The sequence below is a fragment of the Opisthocomus hoazin genome, chromosome 6 (assembly GCF_030867145.1).
Source record: "Opisthocomus hoazin isolate bOpiHoa1 chromosome 6, bOpiHoa1.hap1, whole genome shotgun sequence".
Lineage (NCBI taxonomy): Eukaryota > Metazoa > Chordata > Aves > Opisthocomiformes > Opisthocomidae > Opisthocomus > Opisthocomus hoazin.
In genome coordinates this window covers 53,321,980-53,347,018 of record NC_134419.1, presented here as the reverse complement: position 1 = coordinate 53,347,018, position 25,039 = coordinate 53,321,980, and the positions used below count along the sequence as shown (strand labels likewise).

At 40.2% G+C, this 25,039-nt stretch overlaps 1 protein-coding gene and 1 non-coding gene across 2 annotated transcripts in view; both read right to left on the bottom strand.

The window, feature by feature from the left end:
• CCAR1 (cell division cycle and apoptosis regulator 1) overlaps positions 1-24,797 on the bottom strand; it is a 29,986-nt gene extending 5,189 nt beyond the window's left edge. Inside the window, exons 1-20 of the mRNA XM_075423124.1 lie at positions 24,717-24,797; positions 23,722-23,840; positions 16,077-16,249; positions 15,436-15,480; positions 14,733-14,765; positions 13,519-13,712; positions 12,853-12,967; positions 12,577-12,769; positions 11,265-11,397; positions 10,782-10,943; positions 10,127-10,352; positions 8,736-8,849; positions 7,688-7,854; positions 6,756-6,966; positions 5,865-5,948; positions 5,041-5,226; positions 3,231-3,422; positions 2,523-2,756; positions 2,083-2,194; positions 300-382 (exon numbers count right to left, since the gene is read on the bottom strand). Coding sequence (XP_075279239.1) covers positions 300-382; positions 2,083-2,194; positions 2,523-2,756; positions 3,231-3,422; positions 5,041-5,226; positions 5,865-5,948; positions 6,756-6,966; positions 7,688-7,854; positions 8,736-8,849; positions 10,127-10,352; positions 10,782-10,943; positions 11,265-11,397; positions 12,577-12,769; positions 12,853-12,967; positions 13,519-13,712; positions 14,733-14,765; positions 15,436-15,480; positions 16,077-16,249; positions 23,722-23,794 — 2,730 coding nt within the window. The 5' untranslated portion in view covers positions 23,795-23,840; positions 24,717-24,797. The remainder of the gene's footprint in view (positions 1-299; positions 383-2,082; positions 2,195-2,522; positions 2,757-3,230; positions 3,423-5,040; positions 5,227-5,864; positions 5,949-6,755; positions 6,967-7,687; positions 7,855-8,735; positions 8,850-10,126; positions 10,353-10,781; positions 10,944-11,264; positions 11,398-12,576; positions 12,770-12,852; positions 12,968-13,518; positions 13,713-14,732; positions 14,766-15,435; positions 15,481-16,076; positions 16,250-23,721; positions 23,841-24,716) is intronic.
• LOC142361832 (small nucleolar RNA SNORD98) lies at positions 8,006-8,069 on the bottom strand. The gene has a single exon (XR_012764450.1). It is a non-coding gene; the product is annotated as a small nucleolar RNA SNORD98 (small nucleolar RNA).
• Positions 24,798-25,039: the final 242 nt, after the last annotated feature.

Genomic DNA, 25,039 nt, shown 5'->3' with positions numbered 1-25,039 from the left:
ATCCACTGCCTCTTATGTGCACATATAGCATCAGTCTTCACATCTTTCAGACAGATCAGTATCTCACATAAGAAAGGTTTTCCAACAGCTTTCAATCAATGAACTTTAAAATGTGAAGGCAGGTTGTAAGCACCTTACCTAAAGCTGTCACATGTTCCCTAACTTCTATATACACTTAATGTTTCAGTCCAGAAGCAATCCAGGAGTGCAAACAGGTCTTATAATAAAAACAAAGTTAAGCTCTAATAAGGACACCTCTAACAAAGTTAAATGTAGTTGTTAAGAAAGGCATTAATTACTTTATCTTTAGATGACCTCTCTTTACAATGCCTATTTCCCTCTCTCCTGTCCTCTCGTTTGTTCATTTCCTCTTCATCCCGGTCTGTAAAACAGAAAGAAAATTCAACATACCTACACCAAGCAATTGTATAACCGTTATCTCAAAATACACATGTTCATTAAAAAAAGTTCACATAAACCCCCAAATATCTGAAATTAATATATTTTTCTGGAAAAATAAAAAACCCACAAATAGTATTTAAGTCCTGTTAAATCTGGATTTTTCTTTGGTCTTATTTTAACATAAGCCTTTTGTAATTTTTATCCACATATTTTTTTCATGCACATAGGATAGAAGAGCCGAAATAAGTGCTAACTATGCCAAAAATGAGTTCTACCAACATCACCATCTACTTAAGCAGTGTGCAGGAAATTACCACAATTCTCCCTAATGAGGCTTGGCAGAGTCTGCATTCAGCTATGGTTATTCCTATTAGGACAAAATCAGTACTGTTTACTCTCAAATATTTTATATCATAAAAACCATTAAACTATGTAATTAAAAGCACACGTTTAAACTCACGTCGGAGTGAGATATTACTGATTCTACGATGTAGATTCTCAAACTTACAGATCACATCGCTTATTAGATGTGAATTACAAACTGCAGTTTTTTGTTTAAAGGTAGATAGTACAGTGAAACTACATCTAAAATCAAGAGGAAGAGGAATATGACAACTGCAGGGACGGATTACGGTATGCAGCTCTGTACCTTATGTGCAAAGAATCAAGTGCCAAGTTCGGCATTAAGCTCACCTTTCTTGTGAGGAAAACTTTGGAAAAAACTATGTTATCACAACATTTGTCTAATTTTGCCAACACACTTCTGAGAACCAAGAGCTTTCTCCTGCACCTCCACAGCATGTTGGGATTGTTCTCAGCAACCCTGATTGGGAGTGGCACAAGGACAGGTTATGGGAAGCAGCAGCACTTGCATGGAACAGACAAGCCCAGGGCACTCTCACAGCCAGATTATAAGCAAATACTAGTTATTTTGGCAATCACAAACTAGCACCAATTTTTTAAGGCTAGTGCAGCACTCTGCCAAAAATACAACTGAAAATGCTGGTTAGAAAATGCAGGGACTGCAGTATCTAAGCAGTTCAAACCCACATCTCTAGCAAAAACTCTCCAGATAACGACAAAAACCCCAAAGAGGTATAAAACCAAACAGGACACACCATGTCTTACAGCCTTCTGAACCTCTGAGCAGGAAAAGAGGGCTACTGCTAGTCCCTGGAGTCAGGAAAGTTCCCCTGTCCCCTTCCCTATTTCTTCAGGCAAACAGAACTCCACCCAAACAGAAATCAACTCCTCATAACATCACGTAAAGAGCACCCCACACTATACTCTGGCCTAATAAAAACAGGGTGACATTTCAGAACTGAGGAATAGGATGTCAGGCACTTGAAAGTGTCTTCGTTTTTCAGAGGTGCTGAATACTCACATCTCCTACTGACTTCAATGGGAGTTGCGAGTGGTCTGCCTTCTGAAAAAAATAAAACCACTTCTATACGCATGCCTTGCTTTCAGTACCACAGCTAGTTCATATTAACTACGTTCATACAATACCTAGCATAAAGGCACTTACATTTTAAGTAGATCTGGTCAGAATTACTAAAATAAAATTAGTTTAATAATGCAATTTTAAATTGTATAGTGCCAGTGCATTCTTCAGCTTGAAAGAACATATCCAGTGGCAACAAAATTTTTGAAAGCCACAAAATCCATAATTCAAGATACCTTCATCTTCGTCTTCAGCATCTTCTGCCTCCATCGGATCATATTCTTCTTGGTTATTGTCATCTTCAGTTTCTTCTTCATCTTTAGAATCATCTTTCCTTTTATCTTCCCTCTGTAACAAAAGTTCCTAAGAATTTATCCAATCACAGCAGGCAAGTACTAATCTCACTACCATTCATTCAAAACTTGTGTATGTTTCCATTTAGTCACTTAAAAAAACAAATACAAATCTATGTGATATAGCTGAATGTTGAAATACCCCTAATACACCTGTATAATCTTTAAATTACTATGATTGAAACATATTTAAAAAGATCAACAAGTCAAATCAACTAACACTGCAAGACCTGAGTTTTTGAAAGCAATAAAGTAAAATTCAAATAGAAATAGCTTATTATTGATCCAGACACGATATTCCTTCCTATGAGCTATCTGCAGACCTTCTTTTCGTCTCTGTCTTCTTTTTTGTCTTTATCATCTCCAGATTTTCTCCTCTTAGGTTTTGGATCATCTGTTTCATCATCTTTTTCTTCTTTTTTTTCTTTTCTCTCATCCTTTTTGCTTTTTTTGTCTTTTTTGTCCTCCCTCTCTGGGAGTGAAATCAGTGCTTTGTAAATTCTGACACCAAAATCTCTCTGAAGCATTTCATTGAAGAGTTCTGCAAACAATGATACCTGCATATAAAGAAGAAAGGTGAACTGACAAAAAAATTTTAAAATATACATTAAAATTTTGTACACTTACGATTACACAGCTGTGAGGTGCTATCTTACCAACTTTTACCATGTCAGAATTCTATGTAGTGTCAGATTTCTTACTATCTACTTTGAATATAGAAACCTTAAACAACTTTATAAAAATGTTCCTTTCCTGTACTGCAATAGTGTAGGACCTAGACTAGCTGTATAAAGTCAGTTCCATATCTGAAAACCTGCCCATTTCTTCTGGATATCATACAGCGACTATACTGCTATTGCAAACCATGTACAAAAGACTGGACATTTTCTCCTAGGTATTGCACAAAGAAACTAACTTAAGTTTTATGCTGCCATGCTATCATGAACTTTTAGAATTTAAGAATACTCCATTTATCACACAAATTAAAAGAAACAAGAATCGCTATCTATATGTTAACATAGCTAAATTACCTCAAAGGAATGTTCTTTATTATCTTCTAATCTATAGTCCAGAAGAACACTAAGAGACATAATGCTACAGTCAAACTTCCCACTCTTTGCTGCCCAGTTAGGATGTACAATGATTGCTGGTTCATCAGGCAAGATATATCGTCTCTCCCGTCGCTGACGTTCCATTTCTTCTTGACGTTTTCTTTCCTCTTCCTAGAGAGGCAAAAAAATAACATACAGCATATTCCAAAGCTGAAGTTTTAGCCTATTTATCAGTTTTTAGGACTCACTGCTTTGAAGAAAGTGAAGGAAAACCTAAGCTGCTGAATGCAATGCAGAAGACAGAAGTCACAGACCAGGATTTCCAGAATGCATACTATGTCCACTACCAACATGTGCCTAAAACAACTGGAAACTTGAGCAACACAAAGCAGGACACGCAGTGTTGTTTAGCCCACAGAGCAACAAGCGCCTTCCAACTGTCTTGCGGTGCTAACAGCAGCACGCTTACTTGACACTGGAAGCTAGTCCTCTTCAAGAAATGGCACGCAAAGGAGTCAATGCTCCTGAGGATCTTTCATTTGTTTAGGGGTGTTTTCAGAGCTGTAAGTAAACTGTCTTGTTCCTTACACAGGAAGAGTAAAGGCTTCATACATCATTTTCCCAAGGATATCCAACACAGCTTTAACAACTACCAGATGACAATTTACTCAGCTCTTTTGATTATGGGAATTGCAATCTCTACAGATACAACTGATGCAAATCAAACAAAGGGTTAAGAAAGGTAAAATACCAAGCAATTTACTGATTGGCAATAGAGAAATATTAAAGTCTTATAAGTACGCAAAAAAAGTCATGGCAGAGCTTTTGCTTTTAAAAAAGCAAGCACAATCAAAGCTCCCTCCCCTAACCTTAAAGAAATCTGTGGCAAGAAACTCCAAGATAGCTGAAGCTCATCCAAGCTGTGGGAGAAGACAGCAGCTGACAGAATTAGCAAGCACATGGCCTATGCTCCCTCAGCAAGGATTACACAGATGTACAAAATTTCAGATCATCCCATATTGGTTAGCAGGTAAGAATACATAAAAAGGGAGGTCTAAAAGCAACTAACACACAATACGTTCTCTGTACATTCATGCCCATTTTCTGTGGCTGAGCTTTGGCCTTGTTGCACAGATCTTGTTTATCCTTGTGAAATAGCAAAGCAGATTAAGTAGTACTGAAACTACCAACTGCAAAACAGATACTTCAATACACCAGATGTTTATCCAAAAGCAAAACCAAAAGCTTCGTAACAAGGGAAAACAAAACTCAAGCAAACCATTAGCCATGTGAAGAAACTGGACTGTTTGAGGCACTATAACCTTTTACAGACTGGTTCCAGACTGCCCTTCTCCCATCTCCCCAATAATTCCCTAAGGCTTGTATGACACTAAAAGCCAGTACAACTAAGCAGCTGCTTTTCAGATAGGTTTAAGAAGTTAAGATCTTGTTAAGTGTGTTCACCTGTTCTTGAGCAGAGATTTTCCTTGGGAGTTTGGGATTTATTTTTCCTTACATCTGAGGTCTGACATTAATTCAGATACCCTTCGTGCAGTTGCACATTTCAGCTGCTTTTGCCGATATGAAGAAATTCAAACTTGCCAAGATTTCGTTCCAATTCAGCAGCTCAGGTTACAGCAAGAGTTCCCAGTATGGTCACCCGAGAACTACAAAAACCCAACACAACTAGGCATATGCCTGTACTTTGTATGCTTTTATATAAATACAATTTTTATACATATTTATGTATATTTAATAAGACTTAAACCAAATATGTCCAAAACCTAACCTCTTTGTCATCTTCAGATTTCCTATCCTCCTCCTCTTCCTCTTCCTTCTCAGACTTCTCTAGCTCCTTTTGCTCTTCTTTTTGTTCCTCTACTTTCAGCTGCTTTGTCAGTCGAGCTATCAACTGAGATTTCAGTCCTTTAGAGCTAAGGGTTCGACTCTCTAATTCTTTGCGAAGATCATTTACCTGGTAAATAAAAGCTCTGTAAGTGGTATCAACCAGTGACATCGCAAAACATGTGATTAGCAGAAATGGTGAAGTAAAAATTAAGTAAGAGTACTGAAAAGTCAATTGTATTTTTAAAATCTGTACTGAAAAGCACTAATATTTACTGATACAAAACAAAGTTGTGTTGTCCTCAAAGAACCCCTTTTTGAGGGACTTTTCACAGGATTAGGGAAAGAATTTACTATAGTAAAATAGTTTATTACCATTATTCCTTTTGAGGAAATTTATTACCTCTCCTGACGTATATTTTTGTACAATTACTGCCTTTTTAAACTAACATTAAAGGATTTTAGACACCACATTTTTTAATGTAAGCACATACAACCAGATTACTTAAGAATTTTAATTTTCCAGTAAATGTATCATATGTGATACACTTTAATTGTACAAAGTTCAAAATAGTTTCTATTAGCTATATTCACTTATTAAAATCAGGAGTCACACTTGCATACTGTGATATCGCATCTAATACCTATAAAATCAGCAAGGAAGATAAAACACCACTGAAGTTAAGGGAATATACAGCTGTATTTCAGGTCATGCCTTAAAAATGAAAACGTACAAAGGAAGCAAATTTTAAGAAAAGCGTTAGTTACCTTCATTGTTTTTGGATCCAGTTTAGACCAGTGTGTAGGTGTAGAGATCTCTTTAGCTTCCCCATCATCCTTTTCCTCTTCGTCCTGACAAATAAAATTTAGAAATTATCATTCAGAAAGCTTGAAAGAATTTCAGTTATTTTTTAAATTCTGTTGCTGATCTGTGCAAGGTCACAACTGTTTCAGATAGTCTTCTCCTAAAGTTATTATTTAGACAAGTTCACACACACATTCTACCACTTTATAAATGATCACAGTGCCACTCAGCCAATACAAGCCAGATCTGTGGAACACAAAAGGGTGATAAGCAACACCACAAAGAATACGGGGGTTACACAGACACTGTTGGTCTCCATTAACCACACAGTGTGTGATCTTCCTCCAGGTTTTAAAACCCCCAAGTTACTCATTGTTCAGTCAGACCTTCCCTTATTTCAAGAAGTTGATCAGCCACATGGCCTGAAATACAGATGTTTCAGACTAGTGTTTGTTCAATTTTAAGTACCACAATTAGAACTGGCCACAAGAAAGAATTTAGGAATTTTAGAAAATGGCAAAATGTTTTAAGACAGCTATTCATAAACTGCATCTCACTCAACAACTGGTCCCAGATTCCAGCAACTACGTCTATGATAAAAAAGTTTCTGCGCGTCATAAGCACAATTTAATTCCATTTGTGGTATCAGCATACACACTTAAAAGTTAGTGAACTAGCTGAAATAAAAATAAAAACCAACATTCACTACACTGCTGAAAGCTGGTTTACCAGTCATTGTTACCAGTTATGTTCCTCCTATGTATGTATGTTGTGTAGTATGTGGTGTGCATTTTGTGCCTGTGTTCCTGTGCCTGTGAGAAGCAGAAATAGAAAAAGGGATTAGCGTTCAGTGCCTGTTCTCCATCAGCCTCCTTGCGTTCACCCTGAAGCTTCTCGACCAGCTGCTGCTTGTATCCTCGGGAGAGGGTTTCCCACTCTGAGCGGGTGGGAAGGCAATGCCAAACATCCGGGAAAAATAAAACCACTGTCTCCACATGAGCTGGAACTGTACGCCCCTTGTGGGTCTCCTCAGGGCGATGGTAGCGAATCTCTGCAAAACGGTACCTGTTGCAAGGGAAGAAGCATGTTGGAAAAAAAATTCTACAATACATTTTAAAGAGCCTAGATCACTTGTAGCACATCAAGTAAAGAAACTTTGCTGCAAGACCTTGAAGTTTATCTAAAGAAAAAAATTATGGAAGCCATATTTTCTCTTTTGGCACATTTGTAAAAAGGTATCACAATTGAAAAGGAGAAAAACCGACAAAATTCTTTTTTATATAACTTGTTGTTTAGCACACATAGGTTTAATGTGCAAATAAATGTTGCTGAAGCACTTCAAATTTAGCATACAATAGACTTTCCTGGTGTTAGTAAAACCACAATGAGTGTTAACACAGGACAAAAACTCATCAAGAGGAAATATGGCTATATAACAAACGGCTATTTATTTATTTATAACAAAAGAACAATGAAATGAAGTTCTCTTGACGATCTTCTCCAGCTATGCACAAAATGAAAAATATTTTCAACACACAATCATCAAAAAATTACAGCATAATGTCAAAATAAATACAGAGTTTTTAATTAGTTCTTAATGCAGTATTCAGCACAATTGGCACCAATCAAGCTTATTACCAAACAGAACATCTTTTGAGTAGTTTACCTGCACTACCAAGAGCAGCTGACAAAGAAAAAAAGGGTTTCCCATCTTTTTTTTTTTTTTAACTCCTGGTAACAGACAAGTATTTATAAAGTGTACTTTGCCTTGCAGTACAGTACTTACCATTGCGTGCACACACTTAAGTCAATCCCTGTAAGAGCCTTGCAACAGCGAATAGCCGTCTTTATCAGCACGGAAGGGTCCTTCTCTGGATCAGGTCCATCCAGTGATGGGGACCAGTGTCCTCCAATAGCCATAGCTTCATCTTTGCCTTTCATACCCACTAAAAACTAGACAAAAAGAGTCTTCTGAATGTTCCCCTGCTAGGGGTAAAGAGTCACATTCCCAAAGCAAAAGGAGTATTTCATAGCATACACACTGAAATCCATGAGTGTACTGTCACATTATTTTGAAATCTGAAAATGAAAGTCAGTCAAGAAAGAGTTCAGTTATTTTTTTCCACATATTGTTTCAGAAATGGAATAGGTTTAAAACATCATCACTCATTCTTGTTTGCAAGACTTTCCATCAAGTTTCTTTATTTGCATAGGCTTGTTCCTGTGCAGTTAAAAGCTTGCTACCACAAAAGACAAACACATACTAATTTAAACGGTGTCTTAATTCTGATACACATTTATAGACGCTCCTGCTTAAAAGTGATAAAGCAAATCTACAAAAGATAAGACCACAAGAGCATTGTATCTGTAAATTCAAGTACTTCCAATTGCTTTAAGATGATGGAGTTTAATTGAACAACAAGTCTGTGTTGTCCTGAAACACCGTAGCACTTACAGGTTGATCAGTTTAAGGACAGTTAAATTTCACTTAATACAATGGTTACTTAACTGTTGCTTCATTTGTATTCTCTTCACAGCTGAGCCCTTAAAAAAAGTCTAAGTGCTTCTAAAAAAAAAGCTAACAAAGTTTATTATTATATAATTAACACAGGTTTCTCCAAATATCTACTGTTTGAGTTGGACTAAGTTGAAGAAGCAATGAAGACAGAGCTCCTATAAACTGAAAAAGAATTGACACATAAACTAGGTCTCTTCAGAGGAAAAAATGAAGCCATCATTTCGCTTCCTAAAAACTCCTAACTTACCGACAAATATTTTAAAGCTCGATAACCAACCTTTATTGCCAAAAGCATCTGGCATTGAAGCATATTTACCTTTACAAGTCTAGCAGGATGCTGAAATCCATCACGAAGTTCTTGAGGATCTTCAGCCAGAGCGCATGACTTGTGATAGAGATCTTCCATACTAGGACTAGCCATCAACATCACCTGTTGTGTAAGTCAGATCAGTCTTGTGAAGGTCTCCCACTATGACTGTTAAACAGTGACCACAACTTGCAAACACATACATACCAGTACTTTTTCCTTAATGTCACAAAAAAAACCAGAACAAGGTAAAATAAAATTGCAGAGCTGAGTGTTAAAATGTCTGCCAAGGACCAACTGCCCTTTGTCCCATATGGATGCAACGTGTGATCTTATTAAAAAAAACAAACTGAAAGCATTTAAAAGCAACATGCTTCACATGTTATCGCTATATGCCAAATACCCTATACCACACACCGAGTACACTTCTGGTTTCTGTAACCAACCTCTTCAGTTTTGTCACAATCACAAGAGAACTGACCAACACATTCATCTGCATCCTCGTGGCATCCCATTAGCCCCGACAAATCTAACAAGGTTGTGTTATATCCTAAACAAGTTAACATTATGAAACAGGATACTATTCCTCAGCTACTGAATATATTTTGAAGCTTAACCTTCTGAAAGAGAGCTCTTGCTCTGCATCAATAGACTGCAAAAAACAGTATGTCTGACACTTAAGCCAAGGCTTAAAGTTTTTGCACACAGAAGACAAGTGAAGTTAAATCTTTCAGAAATACAGAGGTTAAAGGCAGTTTTGTTTCTAAACCCATGTTTAACATGAAATAATTCCAACACAGATTGACCTAGAAGTCTCAGACCTATTTCAATGAAATAGATTTAAAGTGTAGCAGGTTTTAGGAAGACGTTTTGACACTGAGGTCTTTTATACATCATTACAGCCCTTGATGCAGCACTTTTTGACATTTAGATAATCCAAATATGCTCAATCTACTTTCAACAAAATAATAAACATTGAGATGAATCTGGAAGAAGAAAGAAAGAAGATATCACTAAACAGAAGAGCAAAAACTGCACAGAAAGAACCCCTGAAGGGCTTTATCAACTATTCAGAATTAACTGCCTAAGAAATATATTGAGGAATCTTGCAGGAGCTGGCTTTCTTTCCTACAATCAGATCAATGCAACCGGGTGCACAGAATGGAAGAGAACTCACAAAGAACAAGATCTAGGACAGCTCTAGTAACAGAAAAAAAAAAAAAAGAATTTCAGTCATGATTCTTCAAGCTCTAAATACTAGCTCTTTTCAGTAAAGTTTAAAAAGCTGTATTTTGCTCAAATCACTGTAGAATATTTTCAGTTCAGTTATATTCACTTTTTCACCCTATTGGTAAAAAAATTTCCAATGAAAAGTCATAATACTGGAAACCCATACATACCTTCGCACTGTACAGATGATCAGCATCTGGTGGATCAAGGACTGCAGCGTTTTTATCTATAGGATCTACTTCTCTATGCATTACGTAGAAATTACAGTAGTTTCCCAGCTGAAATGGTCTAGACATAGGAAAAGCATCCACCCATGTAAACTGAGCATCAAAGAAATCGCTTGGGATATACAAGTTCTGGTAACGCCTCCTCAGCTCCATCATATCACAGCTACGGCTGAAATAAACAACAGAAATAAAACAACCATTAACAAAGCACATAATTAGGAGGTATGTTATTTCGAAATACAACCACTGTATATTTAATACTGTTTATATAAAATTTATAGAGCAATATATTTAGAGTGTCATGGATCGAAGTTTAAAAACAAGTGACTACTAAACACTCTGCCGATTAAGATGTCTGCATATTAGGGAGTTTTTATTAAACAGGGTTATAAAGGTATTTTGCACTAGCATTCAAAAATAACAAAGACCCTAGCAAGTTTATTGTACAAGGTTCTCGGCCATTAAAAATTTGATCTTTCTTTAAAGTTAATATCATCATTTAACACTCACTACACGCACACATGTTGACACGGCTCACAGTAATATGTGCCCACAATTAAAGTGAGATATAGGCAATCATCTGGCACTATAAACATACCAGTCCAACGAAAATTTGGAAAACTGAACCGTGTAACGAGGAACGACACGTCGCGGTCTTCGAGGTGACCTCTCCCTCTCTCGTCTAGGCGATCTCTCTCTGGAGCGTTTTCTCTGCGGTGATCTTTCCCGGGACCTGCGTCTCTCTCGTTCTCTTTCACGACTTTAAAAATGCATAGAAGATACCAATATTTTTGCATACTGGTAACACAAAATGCTTTCTAGCACAACAGAAGCTAGATCTGTCAGTGATGACTCAAACAGGAGAGACATTCCCCATAGTTTGTTTCAGTACACTATCTCTTTAGACGAGAGAGTGATTATGCAATTCCTTCATTTCAGATAGACAAGAACTCTTCACTACTATCTAATGGTAAAGCCATTTGTGCGTATCACTGACTCATGCTGGAGCAAGCAGCTCAGCTCTGTCTGAAGAGAGGTCTTTTTGGAATGCTTTGATTAATAGCCCTCTTCGACCACATACCTCCTGTCATCTTTTCGGTTTGGCATAGGGTCTCCTCCTCTGTCATTCCTCCCGGAAAATCTGGATGGCGGGTCTAATCTTCGAGCTGGTTGAGGCTGTGAAACTAGACGAACAGGGGGCTGTAGCAAACCACCTGAAACAAAAATTTACAAGATCAATACATAATAGGGGGCAACAATCTACACTTTACAAATGCTGCTGCTTTACAGTTGTTTCACTTGGGTACATTTTCTAAACAAACTCTAGAGTCATAAAAATCTGTCTATTAATAACACCCATCCTAGAAGACTGAAGAGAACTACGTTTTTATTTACTGATGCAAACTGAGCTTCTAGTAAGAGAAATTGGTGTAAAAGCATCTTCTTAAAGATAGAAGCTAATATAATCTAAGCACATAGACACTAATCACAGTAAATAACTAAGCCTTTTCTTGCAAAAGCAATTTGTTTCAAGATAGATATACTACTTGGTCACTGAACTAAAGAAAATCTAAAACTTATTTTTGAGGCTATTCATAGGCAAAAAAAGTTAGCTTCCTGAAAAATTATTCTTAAATCAATTTATTGATACTGCTGCATCAATCCCCCAGCACACACTTTTGCAGTCCCAAGACATTCGACAAACCGACTGTAAATGAGGCAAACATTACTATACATGAACAAATGACTAGGACTAATTAGATTTTAATAAGCATTTATCTAAAACAGTTCTGCTTAGATGACAGCTTAAGATCTTCTCCCTGTGTTTTCACTGTGGGTAAGACAAGCCTTAATTTTATCTTATTATCAATCCTATTACTGATTCTTCAGCCACTCGCAGTTGAAGTGACCCACAACAACCTTTGTTTTAGATTTGCCATGTTCAGCAGTGTTTCTTCTCTCAAATGCCAACTTCGCTAACTGAAATAAATAAAACACAAATACAGAAGCAATAGTTTTAACAATACAACTGTGTGAAATCTGATATTGTTGAAGACTCCAGAAGATGCTGAACTACACTGCCATTAATACTTTCAACTCCCAACTTGTCTGTAAAAGTGTCAGAATAAAAATTACAGTGAATTTGCATTCAGATTATGAAATCTAAATACAAACAGGAGTCCACAGGGATTTCACTAACCAGGTGATTCTTGAGCTATTGCAGGCAATGTGCCTTGCAAATAGCTGCAGGAAGACGCATATTCAAACTGAAAATTCTGTAGGGTCCTTTCCATATTATTTCAACTATTACTTTCATCTTCTGACTTACAAAACAATCATCACGCACTAAGCACCAGAAGGACCACAACAAACTCTGTGCACTGAACGAGCACCTTTCTGCTGCGGCTGCTGCAGTAACGGCTGAGGCTGTGTCTGAAGCAAAGGTGTAATTGAAGCTGCTGATATCTGCGCCTGCAACAAGGATTGTGGCTGCGGCTGTGCCTGAACACTGAATGCAGTCTGCTGCGCGACGGGCTGAAGAACTGCCGGAGGTGTCTTCAGTAACGGCTGAGCTTGAGTCTGGTTCTAACAGCAGAATAGAAAATGAGTTGCGAGTGAGCTTAAACCAGAAGCAGTCAGTACAAGTTAGACTGCGTAACCCCATATACCTGATTTGGAAGTGTCTGGATCCTTTGTGCATTCCATTTGAATGGCATATTAGGATTGTAAGTAGCTTCTACCAAAACTCTGTCACCCACCTGAGGTGTCTTTCCTTTTACAGCACTGCAAACATGACAGAAAATATATTGAGAGAGTCTTATTTAGCTAGTTTGATATTTGCAAGTTACATTTGAAGTTGGAAGAAAGTAAACAAAATTCACTGAAAAAAGTTTACAGAAAAGTAAGTGTCTACCCCCAAATTCAAAGTAGTATCTGCTTCAGTTTGGAGTATGCACAGAAATTTAATTCCTGTCGTTGGCCCAAAAGCAGAAGTTCCCTAAATAGTACCAAGTTAAGATAAGCAGGCAGCAAATTATATGCATTTAATGACCCACAAATTCCACAATTTCATAGTATAAGGAGCTTAATACCTTCTAAGTCTCGCAGCTTTGGGCTTTGCATTAAAAAAAAACCCAAAGCTCAAAAATTCACATAAAAACTCAGGTCTAGCATCTATTAACTTCTCCAACCAATTGACTTTCAGCATTGACAGAAAAAACATACTAACTGCAGGCACTATCAGCGGAGTCACAGAATTAGAATGCAATAATCTAAACCTTTTATTTAGTGAGGGTATCACAGGGTACATCTGCAGGCAAGTATTTACATCTTACCTAAGTTGAAAAAAGACATCTTCATCCACAAAACCAAATGTATCATGTAGTTTAGTAACTACCCCAGTGAAGACACGCTGCTTTTGTGGCTGGGTTTGCTGCTGACTTGACCGGGGTGCTGGATAAGAAACAGTTATCTGGGCTGCCGGCTGAGGAGTAGACAGGCTAAGACTGGTAGGTAACGCAACAGCTGGCTGTAAACAAAATAAAGCGAACTGTAGATCTTATAACCAGCTGACATACCTACAAGGAACAGTTCCTGCAGTAGAAGGTAGACAGGAGTTTAAAATGTCTCTAAAGCAATTATTCTGAATAAAGGTGGAAGTTTTTGTTTGTTTTTGTGTTTGTGGTTTTTTATTTGTTATGATGACTTTTTCTGACTTTGAATGAAGACTGGGCTTTGTTTATTCTTTTCTTTTAAAAGAGCCAACTCCCCACCCTCCCAAAATTTTTAGAAAACAATAAATCTGTTTTCCCTAGGTTAAAAAAAAAAAAGACTGTGTTGTTGTTTAGAGGTAACCCGTACCTGTAGTGGGCCTGAAGAGGAGATAAGTTCCTAACTTTGCCAGGAATACACACTTAGAGATAAATCTCCATTTATATCCTAACTGTAGTGTTAGAAGCCAGTAAAGGTTGAGGCTAATAAGAATCCTTCCCTAACTCAACAATTCACGCGCTTGCTGTCTTACAAAAGCGGAGAACAGTAAGATAATGAAATTCAGTAACCTATTTTTACCTTTTGTTTAAAAGCATTTTTAAAAGGTTAAATGAAAACGGAACTAGAGCAACTCAGAGTATGTTAAATGGTTGCATGTTTTACACCTGTCGACCCCAGCAAGATTCTTTTTAAACTTCTCTATACCCATACTGTAATACTGTTAGCACAGAAAGTTAAATTCCTTCTCAGAGAAGTATTTTCCCAGTTTGTTACTTACTGCAAAACAACTGAACACTTGAAGTTCAAACAAACAAAAAACCAATTATAATACAATCAACGCACATATTCCCTTCAAGATTAAGGAAAAGTGGTTGCTATTAATTTTTGAAACAAAGGCTATGCATATTTTAACATCTGGATAAAATAAACCTGTACCAATAAAATGTCCACTCGTATTAGTTCGTTTTACAGATTAAACTACCCAAGGAGTCACAAATTTGCACTCCTGTATAATCTGTGCTTGGGGATGAAGACCAAACAATAAAACCAAACTAACCTGAGTTAAAAGGGTCTGCTGAGGTTGCTGCAACTTAAAATAAATAAAGTTATAAATTAATTTTATATGCTTAAGGAAATTGTACAATTTTACCTCCTCTTTACCAAGTCAGAGTTTTTGCTTAATCTGAGTCAGTTAATAGTCCTTTGGGGTTGGGTCATTTCAGCAGTTTGCATATGCATAAAATTGTTCTCATGTGGTTAATTTTAATATTGTATAGTCCAGGTTTATTCAGTAAGCAGAAATGCTGGAGGTTTTGCAACTGAAAGTTAATAGTAACACCAAAAAAGTTTTGGCCGCTGGAGAAGGTTAGGCCTGTAATTTCCATGTCCTTTTATTCTTTTTCAAAATCCCGTTACGTTCAAAGACCATAAAAAAAACATAAAAGGGAACTTTTTTGGACAGCATATTTCCAGCAGTTAAAATACACGGCCCTGTTTAGAGCAAAGTTTAGCAGGAATTGTGTACACATGGAATAGTATGTATTAAATTTCCTTTTTGCGTGAAGGTAGGCAGGCTCCCATTCTGGGTACGTCTCTTCAAGTTTATGAACTTCAAGCTCTCTTTCACTACAAAACAGTACTACTTAGTTTCTTTAACTACTTCCCATACGAGGATGATTTCGGACACAAATCCTACAAGACATACAACCAACATTATTTTTAAAGTTATTTGTGATGTACACAGTAAGAATCAGACAAACCTGTTGCTGTACACTATAGAGAGTCTGCTGAGGTTGTGAATATTGCTGAAACAGATAAAAGCAAAATATCTCATAAACAGGACGTATTATTATCCCAATAATACCAAATACAAGTTATCTGCTAAGCAAGTTTTAGACAGAAACTATTCACATTTAACAATTCTAATACAAAACATAACTAATGGTATCAACATACATGACTTTCATAACAACTATTCTTAGCATTTAGAGTGGACTCTGACATACTCTTTCTAGCTAAAATCAGCAATTTTTGTTAAGCCTGCCACACAGTATCTAGGACACAGTATGAAATCACGTAGAATGCTGTTAAGGATACATATAGTGATGGAAGGTGCTTAGAACTTCAGATTCTCAGTTCAGGTGCAGCAAAACTCCTTTTCTCAAAAGGCTTTCCATAGCTAAAAGTCAGCACCTCCACAGCCAAAATTCCCACCTTCACAGATTAATGCAACTCTTAATAACTGTACACTTAAAATCAAAACTGTTTTTCAAACAGGTTTATACTGCAATGTTCACCATTTCCCGCTCTGCTTTTCTCCTGGATACTTTAGCTTTACAAAGCCATTGTTTTATATTGTGAAAGTTCATACAGTTAACAGCAAATGCTCCTTTTTCTTTACCTGCTGTAACGCAGCTGCTGCAGCTGCAGCTTGCTGCTGTAAAGCAGCTGTCTGAGTTAGCTGATAGTTTGTTGGTGTTTGAGTAGTTAGGCCTGCCGCTGCCAATGCTGTCTGCTGCGTGTATATTGTAGGAGAGGCTCCAAGCAGCGATGGCTGCTGTACACCAAGAGCAGCTGAAAAGAGAACACACACAATAAGCACGAAGAGCAACTTTAAACAGCTGAGGCTTTTACACTAGATGCAGTATGTGATGCTTCACTCCTGAGTCAAGCTCATGAAGTAGATAAATCCAATTCCATATTTCAAAATAAAGGATCACACCTCATTAGCTTCTAAGTTTATTTACAAACAGTACACCACAGCAGAGCCACAAAGGTCACAAATTCATTCTCTCAAGTTGCTCATGATTTTATAGCTAGCAGTTGTTACCTCCATCTGCGCCCAACACATACACAGACTGTATTCTTTCTTGAATGTATTTCAGGTTTTGGATGAGCTTGATGAAGATTGTTGCTGTGTTTTGTAAATTAATTAATCCATTCTATTGTGAGGGCAAGACAAATCTTTTCTGTAATAGCAGCTATGAAACAGAGGCTTATGGAACATGTCCTCCGGAAATGCACAAGGCTTCACGTCACTCAGTACTGTCTTTGTCCCACTCTGAGATGGATTTTGTAGATATGGGGGCTGGCAGAGAAGAATAGCCCTATAACAACAAGAAGTTTAATCAGTCCCCACAGAGAAAGGGACCAAGTCAAGCTCTCTCCAGCTCTTACTAGGAACGGTTTCTGCTGCCCAGACTCAAACTGCCTGGAAGGAAAAATTAGTTTATTTTATTGTCATATAAGCTTTTAATTCACTGCAGGAGATTAAGCAAATCCTGAGGGACAGATATCCACATGCTGTGCTGCTTACACACGCAACACTTCTGAACAAGGTATGCTTAAGTCTTCTGGAAGGAACTTTCAGGGACATAGAGCCCTGCACAAGGCAAATCTAAGTGAAAAACTGCAAACATCTGGAAACCTGCTCCCTCTTTGGCAGGAGTTTTCAAAAAAGTTATCTGCAGCTGCATGATCAAATATCACCTCATTGAGCTATCAGTCTATCCACATGTTTAATAAAACCAAAGACAAACTCCGCCAGGAAACATATTGCCAGCAAAAACAGGTCGGTCAGCCCCCTTCAGAACTGAAGAGCATTCCAGTTGAACAGGGTTCCTTTCTCTTCCAAAGCCATTAAGGAGGCACAATGAAATGAAGATCACATTTACAGTTTTCTTCCTGCAGAGTTTGTGCTCCACACCATTCTTACTGATCTAAAATGAAGCGGTCACTCCTAATCCAGAGGATGCAGCAAGAGACTGCTTGTAATTGGTGATCGTCACCACAGAATACACAAAAACGCTGTAACCAACTCAACAGATCCCAAATGATGTAATCCCCTCTACCACACTGCTCCATCCAGCAATGTACAATCTTCAGAAAACAACTTGATGGCACCGATCGTCTTACAATTTCAGGATGAAACATTAAAGCAGTATGTAAGCAACAGTAAAAATCACCGCCACTATGATTTGCATCAAATATTGTCATGTAACTATTGCATGAAGTAATACCATTTTAATAGTGAAATCAAGCAAAATTACAGTGTTTCCAGTATTACATTACTTTTCCCCCTGGAAAATTCCAATATTCAGGTTTCTTTAGAAGTCAAGTAAGCCAAATCTGAGGCTTCTCCTGTGACAAGCTCTCCATTCTCCTGATCCTCTTGCCTCCTGCTAGTCATAGAATCACAGAATGGTTTGGGTTGGAAGGGACCTTTAAAGGCTGTCTAGTCCAAACCCCTTGCAATGAGCAGGGACATCTTCAAACAGAGCAGGTTGCTCAGAGCCCCATCCAACCTGGCCTTGAACTTTTCCAGGCAAAGGGCATCTACCACCTCTCTGGGCATCCTGTGCCAGTGTAAAAAAGTGCTTCTTTATATCCCGTCTAAATCTATCCTCTTTTAGCTTAAAACCATTACTTGCCCTAATGCTACAGGTCCTGCTAAAAAGTTTGTCTCCATCTTTCTTGTAGGCCCCCTTCAGGTACTGAAGGCTACTGCAAGGTCTCCCTGGAGCCTTCTCTTCTACAGGCTGAACAGCCCCAACTCTCTCAGCCTTTCCTCCTAGTAGAGGTGTTCCAGCCCTCTGATGATTTTTGTGGCCTCCTCTGGACCCGCTCCAACAGCTCCCTGTCTTTCCTGTGCTGAGGGCTCCAGAGCTGGATGCAGGAGTCCAAGTGGGGTCTCACCAGAGCAGAGGGGCAGAATCACCTCCCTTGCCCTGCTGGCCATGCTTCTTTTTGATGGTTGGCCTTCTTGGCTGTCAGCGCACACTGCCAGCTGACATCCAGCTCTTCATCCACCAGTACCCCCAAGTCCTTATTGGTAGGGTTGCTCTCAATCCCTGCATCCCCCTGCCTGTATTGATATCGGGGATTGCGCCAACCCAGGTGCAGGACCTTGCCCTTGGCCTTGTTGAACCTCATGAGGTTCACACTATCAGCTCCAATCTGAATGTGCATTTTTGACCAACCAGAAGCACACTCTCATCTGGAACCTCACCAATGCCTCATGCAACACACCTTAAAACAGACCTTTACATGTACTGAAAGTGCTTTGCTGCTTGCACCCTGGGACAACTTTGACTTTTCTTGCCTGCATTGCTTTGCTGGCTCATGCAAAGCAAATCATCTCATCATATTTCCACATGCTGAGCAGAAACTCCTATTAGGGCATAAATTCACTTCATGCTATTACCTTTGAATCTGTTTGACTACACTAGCTATTGTCATTCATTCTAATGTTCTACTCTAATGTTGTACCAACACAGGAGGATGGAGTTAGGAAGCATCATCAAGCAAGTTTCACAAGTTCTCTCCTAATTTTTATACCAAGCACACCCACAAAAACATTAACATGCTTGCTCCCAAAAACAGATCTTGGGGTTACTCCACTTTTCAGTTTCCACTGTGACAATTTCCCTTCCAGCATAAACCACAATTATCTCAAATAATTCTCAGCCCACCCTAAGACTCTTATCCCATTTCACTCGTTAAGAGGGAAAAAAAAATTTGCCATGTCTACCATCACTTTATGAGCATTTAATACTAACTGGGTATCATGTCATCTACAACACCGCAGATCAACTTACTAGCAAAGGGCAAAGACAAAAAACTGCTGAGATCCCCTCATAGACTAACACCTGTAATAAAAAGTTTTTCAAAGCTGTATCTTGTTCCTACCAATTTGTCCTCAAGTATTACAGGAGTTTAATTTGACTGCCTTTCATCTATGTACTCCTCTTGGTCAAACAGGCTCCAATTAAACAGGCATTCGTGTTTGCATTAATAGTTAAAAAAAAAAGAAAAAATCACACAGAATAAATCACAGACTGAGTGTGGAACTGACATCTAACTGCCGTATTATTATTGGCAACAAGTATCTGCAGTGACAAACAATAGCTTCTTAGGATTTGTAATTATCTCAGTAAGTACAGTGATGGAGACGCCTTCCTTCTAATGCAGTCTAAACTTCCACTCACACCAAATGCTGCATGGCACGACCATCCAACAGGGTCCTAGACTGCAGCCCAAGCATCTTTCTAGGTAACAGAAATTTCTGTTGTAGCAACAAAAAGATAGTATTTAGTAGTCCCTCTTGCTGCTTCTAAATTCCAAAGACCCTTTAAGATTAGGGAAACTTCTTCAAAATACGTAGCTACATATATCTCCTTAGTAAGTGATGTAGATTTATTAGGATTAAAGTAAAGGAGTACCTATCCAGGGCTTTGGATACATCACAGTTGTCAGAAATTGTGAGTTTGGGTCCCTGCTTTTTTAAGTTTCTTCAAGTTTAACATACTTGCAATACAAACACTATACAACCTAGTAAAAAAAAAATATTCCTTTTAACAGGCACACAATAAGAAATTAGGCTCAGCGTATTTATTGCAGGACATCTGTTTACAGCAGGACAGCAAATTGTGCATCAGCTATTTCTTAGTGGCTCTGAGATCCGCTATTCATCCTATTCGTACGCTTTTCTTTAGTCACCTCACAGGGCCACCAGCAATAAGATAGTGAGCTTCAGGCACGTTTACTTTCATCAGGTGCACTGTTCTTCACTCTAATGCAATGAAGTCTTGGTACAGCAAAGACAACACTAATCAACCAGAACACAGCACAACTAGGACCTCCCCTTGACTACAGTTCTGTAAAAATGGGCTTCACTGTGCAACCAGAAATCTTAACCCTGAAAATGGCATCTGCCAAGCACTGCAACACAAACCAAAGACATGTGAAAAATTAACAGCTGAGAGAATAGTAGGGGATTCGCCTTTGCAGGTGTTTCAGGAACTTGCACATTGTTATGCAAGTATAAGAGTACTTGCAAAAAGCAATCTGTGCTATCTAGGAATTTTTTAATTTTTAATTTTTTAAAATTTATTTTTCTGTAGATAAAGCATGACTTAAATCACACTTTAACAACACTCAACCAGCATAGCAGGGACTTTATTCTGGTTTTAGTCATGTGATACACAAAACCATGAGACAAGGAGTAGAGAAATAATTTCACTGTGTTACAAGTAGGAGCCTCTCTTCACGCATAGATCTCTGCTGGCACCTGGAATTACCCGTCTCTCTTCTAATACCATAGGAATAGACAGTAATTAGTAAGGTATCCCAAAAGGATCCCAGGAACCCTTCATTACACAGCATGTCACTCTACAACCACATTAGAGCGTCATACCTTAAGAATTCAGAGTTTTCACTCTTCTAGTTATTTCTTCACCAGGGATGGCAAAGACAGCATCCAAGTCAGCAATACAAAAAAAACCCGAAACCAACCCTGAAATTACCTTTTTGCAATTATCAAACTGGGTTTATAACACCATCACTCTCCACTGTTGACAAGAGCTTAGGGAAAAACCACGTATCATGCTGCTTGTGTTATAAAAATCAAGATTTCCTTCCCCCATACCCAAGCACCTTGATGCTTTGGAGAAGGAAACTGACACTTGGATAAAAGCAACTGGCATGTATAAATATACATAACACCTTCTGCCAATCCTCTGAAAATATGTAAGAGTTTGGCAAATGTAGTTCTTTTAAATCAGTTTATGAACATTGAGCTTCACAAGGGTAAGCCAATCTGCACAACTTCGAGCGCAGCCACAGGTGAGTAGTGGTATATGCTAGCCAGCATCCCTAAGCACTGACAGCATCATTCTCCATCAGGCCAGCAACCTGGCTGGACAGTCACAGCTTCATGTTGGAAAGTGCATGAAAGTTTACTGACTATGTAGCTGCAGCTTAACACTCAATGCTGTTCTTCAGCTCTCAGCAGGGCCAAAGAGCACTGCGTACTTGTCAAAAGAAGTTTCCAGTGCTCTGTATTATAAATCAGCACTGCCAATAAAAAAAGCAGGGGACAAAGTATGTACATGGGTATTAAAATGGAAGCTGCATGGAAGAATCCCAGGGACTGGATTCAGTAGTACAGACAGGGAAGAAGGACAGAGACACAGTGATTGTGTATTGCAGTAGGAACAGGAAAGGACTGCACAGAAGAATGCAAGGAGCTAAAAGCCTTCCAGTGATACACTACAGTGTGAAAAAGGACACTAGGAACACATGAGCGAAGGTGGAACTATCATAGGATGAAGGCAAAAGTGCAATCAAATGTTAGTCTTTATTGGCTCTCATGTTTCAATCAGATGCTGCTGGATCAGATGAACAGCTAAAAATCCCTGGAGATACTGTCCTCACTGAGCAGGTAAAAAAGCTCTCACAGCAACTGATGCTGAGCAGTCCTATCCCAATTAAATTTTGCACTTCATTTAAGGAGGCTCAGAAGTAGGCTAACCAAAGCCAGAGTCATAGGAACATGAAAATCGATAAGAAGTTGGTGTGTGCTTCTAGTGCCCTTGCTCCATCCACCTCCTCCAGGGCCCCCTTCTGGTCCCAGCTCAGCGAGGTCTAAGATGGCTGCCAGCTCCTCCCCTTCAGCAGGTTTTACGCAGCTTTCCCTCTGAAACAGGACATGGAGCTGCCCTCACTCTTCCACCACTACATCTGACTCACTAGCTGTCACATCAGCCAGTGTATCAAGAATACTCCAGCTCAGATGCTGCCACCCTTTGACTGCTCCAAGGCATCACCCAGTCAGACACAAAAACCAAAAGCAAAGTTTGTCTCTTCCATGTTCACAACACCGACCCTTTCCAGCTATCAAGCAATTTCTTACAGAAGAGTAGTGCCATTTGGATACGGGAAGTGTGAGCTGTTCAGAGCAACAGTGCAAAACTGCTTGTAGGCAGCTGGTTAGGTACAGCAACAGTTCAGGTAGAGAATGGGACTGAACAGACATGGAAGAAAAGGCACACTGGGACCAAGTATTGTGAAACACATGGAGGGGGGCAGTTGCCCGACGACACGCACTCAGACTGGACCAGTGCCCAAAGTAAAAACTGGAGATGGAGGAGTCATTTGAGGAAAGAAAAACAAGTCAGAAGAAAGATCTGTCCTTCGCCCCCCACCCTCAGACACGCACCTCCAAAGAAGGGCAGGCATTCCCAACTTTTGCTAAGCTCCCAGACATCAAACCCCTGACAAAGGAGGTATGTCATTCCACTTCATACCAAACCAGAGCAAGATGCAAAGGACAACTGAAAAAAACCCATGCAAATCCTTAGAAATTCATCTCTTTGACAAGGTTGCTGCCTGCCCTCACATTTTGACATCCTGAATCCTCAAACTACCACAGCTTTGTTGAAGCCTTTTCACATCAGACAATGAAACCACAATTTTTAGCAAACTCTTTGTATTTAAGAAGAGAAGGTGGCAGCCCAGAACTGGAAATTGAAGCACCAAGATCCACCATGCAGCAAGCTTTACGTTCTTCCCTCAAAACCTTTTATGCTATGAAACAATGTGAAGCACGAAAAACTAGCCAGCTAAGTTTTTAAATACAGTAGCCTGCGATTAAATAAGGCTTCTTGCCTAAATCAAAGGAAACTATCATTACCAGGGCAATACATTTGGTTATAGGGAATCCTTGAGATGTAACTTAGCATTAAAAAATATATATATATATATACACCCTCCCCATCCAAATAGCAAATTTCAGAGACCTCTTCACTATGGGAAGCATGTCCAACACATTAGTGAAGGCAAAATACTTTGTAAACATTGATTTAGGCAGCCTGAGAAATGAAACTCAGGCAGCACTTAAAAAATCTGTAATGCCTCATTAGTGCTGGTATTATTTAATCTAGAGCAATGCAATTTGATGAAATGTAATTTGATTTACACATCTTTGGATATGAGTAACTTAATATCTTGTTTACTGACCAAGAAAATCAATAAAATTTCACCTGGGATTTTACTTATAATCTCTTAGAAAACTAACAACCCAACGCCTAGTATTAAGCAATGATCTTTAATGTCTCTATTGTGTGAAAAACTCCCAACTGAAACCATTTAAACAGAATTAAAGTAAGTGAGTTAGCATGGTGCCACTCTCAACTGCGTACCCAACTATGGAATCTCCAAATCTACTAGATGTCAGGGTTCAAACATTAAGTGATACGTAAACTGACCTGGCTGAGATACTGCAGTGGCTGTAAACTGAGTAGCCCAAGGGGGATTCTTCTGTCCTCCAAACTGAGCCATGGCGAAAGGCAAAATCTCCTGGGTGTCTATCTTCTATCACTGCAATCTATTAAAATAAAGCACAGCTACAATCTTTGAAACATATACCATCAGGCTACTGTAATTCTGGGTAAAAAAAAAAAAAAAAAAAAAAGAAAAAGAAAAAAGTGTTGAAAGATTATCTCTACCCTCCTAAATCTGGTAAGCAACACACATCTGGAGTGGGAAACGCAAAAAGTTGCAAGGCAAGTTATAACATTTTCCTAAGGCACGATCTCCACCCTCCCCGTCTCAACAATGGGGCTAACGCTATCTAAACGCAAAATCTTATCGCAGGTTGCAACGAAGACCGCGGGAAAGCCGACTCCGCAGCAGGGAGGCTCTCCGGCGGTCAGCGCCCGGCCTCCCCCGGGCTGCCGGCGGAGGGACGCGGTTCGGCCCCGGCCCCGCTTCCCTCGCTCCGACAAGGGCAACTCCACCACGCGGGCACAGCAGGGCCGCTCCGCCGCCCGCCCCGCCCCGCGCCCGCCGCTCCGTCCGGCTTTGGAAGCGGCTTTCACGCACCACCCCCACCCCCGCTACAACCCGGGGTTTGGAGGGGGTTTTGCGCGCGCAGCCTCACATACCCGCCGCCGCACCGGGCCCCACCGCTCAGGAGCGGCGAACGCGCCACTGGGGAACGGAAAAGGGGAGGCAGCGGGCGCCAGCCCTTCCCCCCGGCCCGGCCCAGCGCGGCGCGAAGCGGGCGCCTCTTCACCCCCCTCCGCCGCCGCCGCCCGCCCCTCCTCCTCCTCCTCCCGCCGCCCCCGGCCAACAATGCGGGCCTGAGCGCGGGCCTGAGTGCGGCCCCGCGCCCGCCGTGCTCCACCCCCCACCGCAGGCGCTGGGGAAGCCGCCGGGGCCTCCGCGCCCCGCCCGGGCCCCTTCCGCCGCCCGCCGGTACCTGAGCGGCGCCTCGCCGGAGCCATCGCCGGCCCCTCCGCGCCTCCCGCACCGAGCGCACCCCCACCGCGCAGGCGCGCCCCCCCCCCCCCCGCGGACGGCGGCAGGCAGCGGCGCACGCTGCTTACGTCCCGGCCCGCGACCGCACGACGCCGGCGGGACCGAGCGCGTAGGCGTGGGGCGGGGCCGGGCGCGCGGTTGGGCGCGCGCCGGGCCTGCCGCGTGCGGAGAGGGCGCTAGGCGAGGGGAGGGGCCCCGGCGCCATCTTGGCCGAGACAGGGGGATGGGGGGGGGGGGGGGGCCGGAGGGCCGCCATCTTGCAGC